At 28.7% G+C, this 12818-nt stretch overlaps 1 protein-coding gene across 1 annotated transcript; it reads left to right on the top strand.

The window, feature by feature from the left end:
- The first annotated feature begins 10661 nt into the window (after positions 1–10661).
- On the top strand, positions 10662–12726 carry LOC102619410 (60S ribosomal protein L38). Its single transcript, XM_006480431.4, has 3 exons — positions 10662–10823; positions 11769–11952; positions 12470–12726. Exons 1-3 carry the CDS (start codon positions 10821–10823, stop codon positions 12490–12492), a joined length of 210 nt encoding a protein of 69 aa, XP_006480494.1. The 5' UTR covers positions 10662–10820; the 3' UTR covers positions 12493–12726.
- The last annotated feature ends 92 nt before the right edge of the window (positions 12727–12818 follow it).

Raw genomic sequence — 12818 nt, 5'->3', positions numbered from 1 at the left:
AACCCTCTTCAGTTAAGTTGTTGTACCTACAATATCTTTTTTACTTTTTAAATTTGAAAACCTTTAAGAAGTAATATAATTAAAAAATTTTAAAAATGATGTAATGGATTTGAATTAAAAAAAAAAAAACAAATGTCATTGATTAATGGCCAAGTGACATCCGCACCCTTTCAAGTACAAATCAACCTCTTTTTTTTTTAAGTCACTCTATAGTACTTGATGATAATGTCACATATATTTTTCGGAGTCACTAGGGATGGCAATGGGGTGGGGTGGGGTGGGGGTGGGGTGGGGGTGGGGTGGGGGTGGAGAATCCCCATGTGGGTAATGATTTCCCCATTCCCCATTTATCTATTTTATAATATGTATAAATATATTATTTTAGTAAGTTAAAAATTAGAAACTTAAAATAAAATCATCATCATATTATAAAGTATTTAAATTATTTTTAAAAAAATCTAAAAGTTTAAAACAATATCTTAAAATAATATTAAAAGTGAAAAATATTTAAAGAGCGTATCACCTTAAAAGAGAAAAGAAAATATAACAATGTTTCAGAGTTGAAAAATATTATAAGATTTTCTTTCATTCATATCTTGTTTATATTGCATAAAAATTTAAAAAAAATATTAATTGACATTATAATTGATAAAATTAAAATTATTAAACAAGAATTAAAAACATATTTATATTTAATGGGGATTGGGGTGGGGGTGGGGTGGGGAGTACAAAACCAAACCCCACCCCATTAAGAATTTGGGGATTATTTTTCCCCCACTCCCCACCCCATTCCCTAAAAATTATTCAAAATTTTCCCCATTTGGGATCGGGCTCCATGGGGCCCCAAAACCGTGGAGGATTTTGTCATCCCTAGGAGTCACGTATATTTTAACTACGTGTGATATATAAATTTAAATTTAAAAAAAATAAAAATATTATCAACTTCCACTTCTGTGTTACTAATATGATAATAATTTTTTTAGAATGTAATGTCATTGAGATTTACATCAAGATTCAAACATAGCATTCCGCTTTTACAAATAAAAAGGACAAAACAATTTTTCCTCGAAAAAAAAGAAATATCATCAAATTGTTGACTCTAAAATTTTATTCTATTCTTTATTCACCCAGTAAGTTGCTTAGAAATGATAATGAGAGAGAACTTAAGGCAAAAGAAATGCATAAAGAATCACTCGGCCAAAACCACTCTTTTGTAATTGTGAGAATAGTAGTTTGAACTCTCACAAAAATATTGTGAAGATTTAGTTTCTTTCTCAATTATGAGTGAAGGTAGTATTCTCTCTTTCAAAATGTGAGTGGAGTAAACGTCTCTCGAATATTAAAAATGATAAAAATTTGGACAGAGATATATAAGATTTAATGTGAACTGGTTCTAGTAATTGTTTGATTATAAATATTAGTAATATTCTCATATAATATAAATTGTAATATGAACAATAATCTCATGTAATTAAAAATTAAAAAATGCATAAAGATACTTGAAAAAGAAATAGATATTTAAAAAATCAAGAAAGGAACAATGAGATTAAGAATGCAATAAATTAATTATTTTCATTTTAAAGATTAAGAAAGGAACAACAAAGGTTCGCATTTTAAGTAACAAGAAAGGAACATGAAAAGATTTCATTTTAAGGATCAAGGAAGGAACTTGAGTCTTGTCTCCAAATTCGAACATTCCTCAAGTCATAAATGGAAACTAAATTAAATAGTAAATATCGAAAATCTAATGATGATTGGTTTAATTTTTTTTTTTTAATACTTAGGGTGCCCATCAAGTTAAATCAAAGTTAAGGTATAACAGAACGGAGAGTCATAGATTCGTACATGTCATATCTAATCCAAAAATTAAGATCTTTATGGGGATCATGATATCTATGAAAGTCCAGGGGTAAGGAACTCGCAATCTAAGTTATGAAGCCGGATAATCTTAACATATAAATTTTGTATCCCAACTAATACTTCAAATACTAAGTAGTTGTTAATAATGTATGTATCATCATTAACATAACAATTATGTAACGTCTAACTAATGAGAAACAAGTTAAGGAATATACAAATTATGTCACAGCTTTTAAAAAAAGTATAGAATACTAACTTGCTTATATATTACTTTACCATGAATAGATCGCATGGAGATTGCTTAAATGTCATAAAAATCTAACAAAACTCCAAATGTTTTTTTTTTTTTTAATTTTTACATTTTTATTCTAAATAAGTTTACTCCCGCTTTCAAGTCTGCTAATTTCACTTGCATATTACCCTTTTTGTGGACGAATAGATGGCTTGCACATCACTTAGATATTACTAAAAATACTTGCTCAAGATACCAAATGATTTTTAATATGTGTGCGCTCACAATGACAAAGTAAGAAAAATCAACACTTTACATGAGGATTTTTTTTTATTAAAGCTTAAAAACTACTGGATCCAAGCTGAAAGCTAAGAGAAATACATATTACTTCAATGCGTATTCCTCCTCTTGCTGAATTTCTATCATGTATGCATCTCAATTTTAAAGCCTCAAACTAAGTGAATATATACTTCCACTCGATATTAAAAATAAATATAAACATGACAACAAAAGAGTGTATATACATGTAGGGGTGGGCATAAACCCACAACCCATGGGTTTATCCAAACTCAAACCAAATTAAATGGTTTGGGTTGGGTAAATTATGAAAATGGGGTAGATATGAATTTTATGTAGAAAACCATTTCATTATGGTTTGGGTATGGTTTACCCATGGGTTATTGACAAAACCCCAACACTCAAATTTTTCAAATGAAATAAATGAAAACAAAATAAATGAACACAAATAAGTGAAAGACCACCATTAAATTTTTTATGGCGTGATCAATTGTCAACAGTTAGAAAATGAAAATAACAGTAAAAATAAATTTAAATTAAATAAATATTATTGTAAATAACATAAATAATTTTTTTTCTTATTTACAAAAATAATTCCTCCCACATGGAAGGATCATCATAGAAAGAGCAGGAGACTCTACTAATGATCAATAATAACTCGGCTTGGACTGGGTCCGATATGCTAGATGACGGCTAATTTTTGGTCAATAATTGAATGTAATGCCCATATTAAGTATTAAAACACGAAATATATGTTTTGATATGAGCAGAAAAATTAATAATAAAATTTTTTCTTGTAATTATTTATTTTGTGAACATTTTCTTATAATAAATGTTAACATATATGTTTCCATAATATTGATTTTGATGATAACAAACAAAGTTAAGAATGATTAATCTTTTAAGCTCAAATTATTTAATATTCTTTTAAATAAATCATTATTTTCACATTATAAATGTTTTGTATTTAATGGAAAAATGATTTTATGAAATTGATTGTTTTTATTCTTTTTAAATAATAAATCATTATTTTCATATTATAAATGTTTCATATTTAATGGAAAAATGATTTTATGAAATTGGTTGTTTTTCAAAGTTTATGGTTTAATTGAAAGCATTTTGAAAACTTTGAAACAAACAAGTATTGCTTGAAATTTTGGTGAAGGACTTATTTGAAAAGTGTCATAGCATTTTGGGCTATAACATAATTTCAGAAAGTTTTGGGATTAACAAAGCATTACTTAGAAATTCTGAAATTGGACCTATTTGCAAAGTTTCATAACGTTTTGGGCTATAGTATAGTTTTGTAAAGTTTTAGGGTCAAACTGTAATTTTGGAAAATAGTGCACTGTGCAGGTTACTGTAGCAATCACTGTAGCAAACAGCTAACCGTTTATTTAAAAACGGCTAACCGATAATTTCCAGAAAGCATGTTCTGCAAAGTATTGTTAAAATGATGATTCTGGAAACTAACGGTGAACCGTTTACTGAAAACGGTTAACCGATTATTTCCATATTGCTAACCTTGAACCGTTTAGTAAGAACGGTTAAACCAAATTTGTTTCGCAGGTCTCTGGAAATTAACGGCGAAAGGGTAAGCCTAAACGGCTAACCGTTTATTTGAAAATTGGCCCAACAGTAACTTTGACCAGCCTAAACGGTTAACCGTTAATGGTTAACGGCGAACCGTTTTCGTGCAGACAATCTATAACGGCTAGTTTTTCAGCTCCAACTATAAATAAGCTCAATCCAATTCAAACAAGAAGAATTCCAATGATCATCATTGAGCAAAATATTGAGAATACAACTTTCATTGAGCTTTAAATCTTTGTATTCATCTCATTCATTCACACATTGAGCTTTCACTTGTGATCAAACACATTGTGTGTGAGAGATTCATTTGTAATCTTTTTTTGTAAAATCAAGTTAAAAGATTGTAAGTGTTGAGATACACTTGGGTTAAGAGATTGGGGATAATCTCTTGTTGTAAAGGTCCATTGACACCTTGGAAGTCAATTGTAAGCGGTTGAAGCCTTGGGAGGCGAGCTTAGTGAAATCCTCAAGCCCGGTGTGCTTGGAGGCGTGGACGTAGGCGGGGATAGCCGAACCACGTAAAAATCCTTGTGTTCGTTTTCTCTTCCCTTACTCTTTTAATATTGTGCTTGATTGAATTTATTGTTTTCGAATTTATTAAGGCATTAGATTAAATTGTTGTGTGGTTTGCCTAGGATAATTTTTAAAATCCCAATTCACCCCCCTCTTGGGTTGCCTAGTTAGTATTTCAATAAATATTTTGTAATATTTTAAAATTAAATGTAAAAAGTATAGGTAAAATATTTTATTATTTATCTTATAATAAATTTTTATTTGTCATTCAAGTTTTCTTATAAAATTTTTTTATCATTTGACTAATAATTTTCTTATATATTTATTATAAGAAAATTTTCACAAAATAAATAAGTATAAAAAAATTTTATTATTAATTTTTTTGTTCATATCAAAACATATATTTCTTATTTTTAATGCTTTATTTTTTATTTAGTTTCTATTCATATGATTTATTTAATTTAGAATAAATATAAATAAAAGAGTAGTTGAAAATAAGGGTAATATTGTAAACTTATACTATTAGAGGAGTTTTTGGCCATTATAAAAGCAGAAGGGGGAAAAATAATATATGCTAAAAATAATTTATTATTAAATTGTTAATGTCATGTTTGTGAAAGTTTATTATTAAAGTGTATGTTCTTATTTATTGAGAAATAATAATTTTTGTGATTAAACTTTATTTTGATTTTCTAGTATTCTTTAATTTAAGGATTAAGTTATTGTAAAATTTATAATTTTTATCCACTATATTTTTTTATATTTTAATATCAATTTAATAATTAATAACAATTAATAATTATTATAATTTTGATATAATTAAATTTTATTAAAATAAAAATTATTTTAATAATAAAATTCAAACCAAACCCAAATGGTTTGGTTTGGTTTGGGTTAAAAATATTTGGGTTGGTTTGGGTTGGATCCAAATTTTTATGGTTTGGTTTGGATTGACTTAAAAACCAACCCAAACCAACCCATGGCCACCCCTAATACATGTACCTCACAATTCTCTCATTATTATTCTTTAATTTACCAACTCACTTTTAAATGCTCAATATTCCATTATTTGTTTTGCAACATTTAAAGTCCTTTCTTTCAGGCTAATCAGCAAGAATAGTAACTAAATAATGAAAAATTATGCTATCACAATCTTCGGTATAATTGCAAAGAAACATATTATTTACAATTTATTCTCTTAAGTGAAATTTGATTTTATAACAAATCCAATAGATATTTCAAGAATTGCAAGAATAAAAATCAAACACATCCCCATCCCTGAGAATGGATTCGAACAACATTAATCTTGTATCAATTTAAAAGATTTTATTAGTTGAACCAACTAATACTCATGCAATAATAAAAGCAATAAACAGTGATTTGATTATTATGTCCCTGAAATTATCATATCTATGGTCTTTTTTATTTCAATTTTTTATGTATATAACTCAAATAACTAAAGGTATAAATAATTTCTCAAGAAAATGACATTTACACTCTCAAGGTGTAGAAAAAATTGTCACCAAAACCCCAAGTTCTCAAAAAAAGACACCAAGACCCCTTTTTAATCATAGCAAATTTTGAATTTGAATATAGTAACTAAAAATTTGACTTAAGAATGTTAATAAATACAAATATAATATAAATAATGTTTCTATTTATTATAAAATTTATTTTAATATAATAAAAAAATCCATTGTAAAATATGTTTAAATATCGAAATTATTCTAAAATGTATATATTATCACATTTATTTTATATATTATAATTTTATTTATTATAAAACATTGGAATCAATTTTTCTAGGTTAATAGTGCCAAAAGGATGTCCCTTTTTTAAGATTTAGGACTTAGGAGCCTTCTAGATCATTTCCCTAAAACTTAAGGATGTAGATGTTCTTTTTCTTAATTTCTTTCAATAAAATTCTGACCATAGGAATTTGTGCGGAAAAATATGTATAACTATTTTCTAACTAATAATCCACGTTGTAAGTGTCATCTAGTTTAATGGTGTGTCTACTTTTTAGATTTAAAAATCGAAATCTGAAATCTAAATTATTGATAATGTTGACTTCACACAATAAGGGTGGAAATGAGAATCATTTAAGTGTGGTCTATAGTAAAATGAGATTAGAGAATGAGAGTTTGATTGGACTATTGTCATAATCTCTAAATTGTTTTTAATTTAATCCAATCACTTTTGCATTTTGATCTCTATTGAATATACAAAAATACCTAGAAGTTTTGTAATATTTACAAATAGATCTTTCATTATTTATTATTAGTAATATAATAATAATATTATAATTATAATAATTATTATTGTTATTTATTAATGTCACTATTGTTGTTGTTGTTAAAATTTATTAATTTTATTTATTATTTATTATTATTGTCATTATTATTATTTTCATCTTTATTATTGTTATTATGATAATAGATACAAATAATACTAAGTACAACAATTAACAATAGGTGTTCTAATAACTTATAACAATTCATTATGATTTTAAGATTAAATAAACGCATAAATGAGAATTCAGTTTATTCTGATTTTGATTATGATTCCTACAGTTCAATTTAAGCTCATTTTGATTTCAGTCTATTCCCATTTCAATGCATTTTAGTTATCAATTAGTGAACACACAATAAGATGAATTTTGAGATACGTAACGTCACTTTTTTATTTATTTATACAATATTAAAAAAAAAATCATGGTGAAAGGATGTTTCGTATCTATTGCCCATTTGCCTTCAACTTTTTGAAGTGCATTGAAGTCTAATCCGTGTGAAAGGATAAAGAGAAGGAGAAAAGAAATCAAATAAATAAAAGAAAATTTTATTTATTTATTTGCTATAAAAATCTTGTGACCATGTCCATTCCAATCTTGGCTTCGAAATATATCCACAAGAATGAATAAGAGCCAAAAATATTTACCAAAGTAGTTTTTTTTTTTTTTTTGCAATCAATGGAAAAGAGAGTACATAAGTGATCTATTTTCATCACAAATTGTTTCCGTGTGGACCCTCGCTTTGCTTTTTTACCACAATTTTCCTTTCTATAAAAGGTCAAAGAACCCAGGATTGGTAAAAAGAAACCGAATTTCGACAAGAAGCTCAAATCTTGTATATTTATATTGTGAACGATTATGACATTATTTGTATTTTGATCGGTAGAGACTCGATGCATTTTTTTTATCGTGATTAAAAAATTGATATAGAATTCATTACAATTTTTTATTCAAATTAAATAATCGATAGGGACTGATAATGACCAATCCTGATCGGGACTTTCTGATTGCCAATTCTACAAAAACCAAAAATGAAATAACGTATTTGATTATTATTTTTCATTTTGAGAGAAAGAGAGAACAAATTGAGTCCTCAATCAATTGGCCGAATGGAAAAAAGAAATTGTAAGTAAAATGTCTAACGATATAATAAAATTAAAATTTTTAATAAATAATTATGAGTGTGTTTGGACGGAGATTAAAGTGTTATAGATTAGAAACGCAAGTGACATGATATAGAAATTGAATTGATAGATAAAATGGGATATAAGAAAACCAATGTAACAAATAAGATAAGCAAAAAAAATTTAAGATTAGCATAGAATACGTATATAACTTTGTCTTTCTGTTTAACTCTTTAATAATAGCCTAACGTCTTATGATTGACTAATAAAATATTTAATTACTAGTTAGTTCCCAGAAGTTTGATCGAGTGGTTTTTAGATTTTTTTTTCCCCTTTTTTGTTGGCCATTTAAATTTGAATTTTCGATAAGTATGTAGCTAAAATTTTGATTTCAATTTTGCTCACCCCATTATCTTTTAAAAATAAAAATATTTAATTGTTAGTATTTATCAAATATTTGATGCAACACAATATTACGTGATTCAACTGTATATATTGAGTAATGATCATTTTTTTTTTCAGAGGGAGTAATGATCATCTAGTTAGCATGTTGCATAAAAAATAATGTTAGTTCTAACATGGGAATTACGTTTAGAGAATTTTTTTTTTTTTTACATGTTAAAAAATAAAGATTGAATTAATACATAAGGTTCTAAATATTCTCAGTTCTTCTTTAGGTTGATTTGAGCAAGCAAAGTTTCAAGGAAATCTAATCACAACGCTTAACAAAATACGTGTGAATTTATTAGACTCACAATAAAATGGTAAGAAAATCGAAAAAAATAATAGTAACAATAATTCTCTCTCTCAAGGCCACCATCAACTTTCTGACACTACACTATTGTTAAAAATTAAAAGGAATCTCGTATAAACAAATAAACAATTATCAGAACTTGACCTAAATTAGTTCCATTATTGCATAACTTAAATTTCATAACCAGCCAGGTGGACCCATTTAAAGCAAAGTCTAGTTGTCTACACTTAAATATAGTAAAATCTATTCTTATACAAGACAAAGGTGCTCATGGAGTTCCCAACCCTAAATTTCAAATTAGTAGTATGGATGTAACTTATAAGTTTCTTTATTTTTGTTTTTTAAAAAAGATTTTGAAAACCTTGATTCAAAGTTTAAGAAGACACGAATCACAGATAAACAATTATCAACCTAACATTTTTTAACTAAATATAAATTAGAGGTATAAAAAAAATGATACTGACATCACACTCCAGATAGACGAGAAGGTGAGTGATAAATTAGATTCAAACTACCACAATAATACAATATTTGATAAGTTTACTTGTTTTGAATAGAACCAAAGAAAGAATTATCTTTCAATTCAAATAACAATAATTATCTTTATTATTGATTTTACAAACTATGTTAGTTGAATTTTTATATGCTAATAGAGATTCAAGATCCTGAGGTTTACTTGAAAACATTGAAACAACACTCCATACCTAGGTTTAGTAAAAAGGGATGCTTTAAATTCTTGACTGGTCAGCCAACATTAATACTGGACTTAAATAAAGTGTTGATAAAATTAAAATACAGTAAAAGAGACCATAAATAAGGTTGAAATTCCAAAATTTGGAACTAGTTTCTGTGACTTGAAAATTGCATAGGTTGCATTGAATTGACCATAGCTTCTTCTAAAAAATTCAAATCCAGCTTTGTAAAATGCATTGAAAAGATGACTCAATTATCTTTCCAACATATATATAGCTTATAAATTAATTCCAACTCAAAATGTGTTAATTTCATTTCAAAATTATCCTTTTTACATTGACTTTTAGCTGCAAAAGTATCTCCTTGATGATCTCATTATAATGATATAGCTAAAAATATTTTGTATAAACCATTTTTGTAAATTGATGTGGCATATCATGATTTGTTGACTGAAAATAAAAATAAACATGTGTCCTATTGTGTTTTCATTCGGTTAATTATATTATCCCACATCATTTTATACAAAAATAATGTTTACAAACATTTATATCTATAACATGCCTATGATATTTTCATTCCGTCAATTATATTATGCCACGACATTTTATATAAAAATAATATTTACCAACATTTATATTCTATAACATGGGGGTCAGTGGGTGTGATCTTGTTCGGTTAAAACAATTACTTGTGTTAGAAACAAGAGGCTTGTGCTGAACTCTCTGATTACATGGGTGGGGAGACCAAAGAGATTTGGGTTGCCCTTTGTATTACAATAATAACAACAACAAAATGGAGTTTGTAACTCAAACACAAATGAGAGAAAGACCGTAATTTAATTGGTCTTCTTGAAGGCCCAATTTCATCTCCAAACAAATTCATTAATTTAATTGCCTGAACAAAAAAATTTTTATTAGAGAAAAATTTCTGGACAATTAAACAATTCTAATAGTTTATATTTGCGAGAAACAAAATTGAAAAACTGAACATTTGCATCAATTTTAATTTCCCCAAGTTGCAACAATTAATTTATTTGACTAAATTTTGTGATTTGGTTGTGCACATTCTCTAACCCAATTTCCATTCCACATGAATGGAATGGTGAGTTTGGCTCATCGATGTAATTACGGCATCTTAAGGAGTTTACATTTGGGGAAGGAGGAAGAGCGAAGGTCTAATTTTGTAATTGCTGTGGGTGTTTATACAAGTGTTTCAATTAGGCCATGTGAATGGGGATTGTTTAGTGGTGGGGTGTTAAAAGCTGTGACCATCCATCATAGGATAAACTTGGGCTCATTATTGTAAAGCCCAAGACCCATCAACCAAATCTTAAAATCATACTTAATCAAGAATCTAGGGTTACCAGCCAACATGCCTATAAAGACACAGGTCGCACATTCAAGCAGCTCGTGAAGCTCAAAGCTGCTCTTCCTCCTTTCTTTTGAAGAAGCTGCTTTAATCAAAATGGTAAATGCCATCATCTGCGCTTGCATTATTTGTTATTTCTTCTCTATCTGTTATTTCATTTTCTTTAACTTTTCTGTGAATAACAAAAAAAAAAAAAAGAAAATCATTTGCTTATAGGATTCTGGATTGGGGGGGTTTGTTAGACTGGATCTTTAGATGATTTTATAATATGGTTCTGTTTAGTTGCCGAGAAAATTTAACCGATCATTAATTATCGGGTTCCAGTAGGTTTTGTCTTAAAGTAGCTAATGACCAGACATAAGTCAGGTATCTACCTTCATATGTGGTATTTGATACAGTTACGCGTCTGGGAAATTGATGCTGTCCATCGTTACAGATGTGTTCATGCTATTTGAGTTCGCATCTGCTCCATTTGGGCAGGACAAGTTTGTTTTAACTTTATAGCACTTTGTGGGTCTAGGGTTTATTGTTTGTTGTACTAAATGATGCATGGTTTTAATTATTGTTCAAATTTCGTAACTATATGTAATTGAATCGTGTATATGTGGGTAATGCATGGTTTTAATTATATGGTGCTACAATGAAGTGGTGGTGTCAGCACCACGTAAGTCTTTCTCCTTCTTGTTTGGGCTTTGAGTATGTAGTGTTGTGTCACACATTTTGTTACTTGCTGCATTAGTTTCTGTTTAGGCTTCTGAATGTGGTCTAATTGTTGTTTGGTCCTAGCAATTAGGCAAAGACACTGAACTGGTCTAGTTAGTTAAACAGATCCATTGACTTAAATGTGGATTGCTATGTAGGGACAGCTAGTTTGGTTAATAAGTTTTTCATATCTGTCGTCTGTTTAGGATGCTTGATAATGCTGCTAGCTGCGTTATCCATTGATCTTGAGTTGACTTGCATGTCATGACATTTTGTTGCTGTTATCTGTGTATAATGCTTTTGAATGCTTAAGAGTTCTGACTTATCATTTATGATCCACAGCCTAAACAGATCCACGAGATCAAGGATTTCCTTCTTACTGCAAGAAGGAAGGATGCCCGTTCTGTAAAAATCAAGAGGAGCAGGGATGTTGTTAAGTTTAAGGTTCGATGCTCAAAGTACCTTTACACACTCTGTGTTTTTGACTCTGAGAAAGCTGACAAGTTGAAGCAATCTCTTCCTCCAGGTATAGGCATCTCTTGATTTTTTGAAACTAAATACGTTATACCTCTTTGGTATATTGTCGTCATTTTTCTGCATGTGCTGATTATTTCTGTTGAGTGGAACTCACATTATTTCTAAAATTGATCTGTTCCCAAGAAGTGACATTGTTTCTTATATGTTGTGCTTGTTTTACTTAAAATGCTCGAAGGTAATCAAGTTAATTTGATTGGAACATTAGCGTGCTTCATTATCTGGTCAGTGTGGATTTGATCCATTCCCATGTGACTCGTTCCCTTGAAGCAAAAGTAATTGTGCTGCTTATTCCAAAACTTTCCCTCCGCTCTTTGCTTGTAGTATTGGGAGAATGCATGAGCAGCTATATTTTTGCATTTGCTAGACTGAATAATGATCATTGGCCGGAAACAAAGAGGCCGTAAGATGGTTGAAAGCAGAAGGGCCTATTCCGGCATGCATGTTAGCCGTGTTTGGGTGTGTGTGTATGTCAGTTTGCTTAAATGTTTTTTTCTTTTTCATGTCAGGTTTGAGCGTCCAGGACCTGTGAAGAAGATCTTCTAACTCTTGGGTGGGATCAGAAGTTGATGAAATTTGTTTCGCACTTTCTACCTCGAAATTGTTAGGCCTTACAAATTTTGATGAAGACTCAAGTTTGATAAATGTTATTGTTTTTTTATTAGTTTTCTTGGGAATTTTCTCCAAAAATTTCGTTCTAATGAGTTTGAGTTGTATATCACCTTAGTGGTTTTTTATCGATCAAGTCGGAACATGTCTATTTTTATTTTGTGGCCTAATTATTATATTTCTTATTTATTAGTAATCTAAGCACAAGTCCCCCGCATTTAAAAAGGAGTATTTTTCAGATACAAGTAC

This window comes from Citrus sinensis, chromosome 6 (genome assembly GCF_022201045.2).
Source record: "Citrus sinensis cultivar Valencia sweet orange chromosome 6, DVS_A1.0, whole genome shotgun sequence".
Taxonomy (NCBI): Eukaryota; Viridiplantae; Streptophyta; class Magnoliopsida; order Sapindales; family Rutaceae; genus Citrus; species Citrus sinensis.
Note: the sequence above shows the minus strand (reverse complement) of the source record. Positions and strands in the feature narration are given on the sequence as shown.

Bases quoted from the DNA above. Each gene is read 5' to 3' on its own strand.
- LOC102619410 (XM_006480431.4), top strand. The intron at 11,953-12,469 runs GTATAGGCATCT...TTTTCATGTCAG, and splicing joins GAAGCAATCTCTTCCTCCAG to GTTTGAGCGTCCAGGACCTG.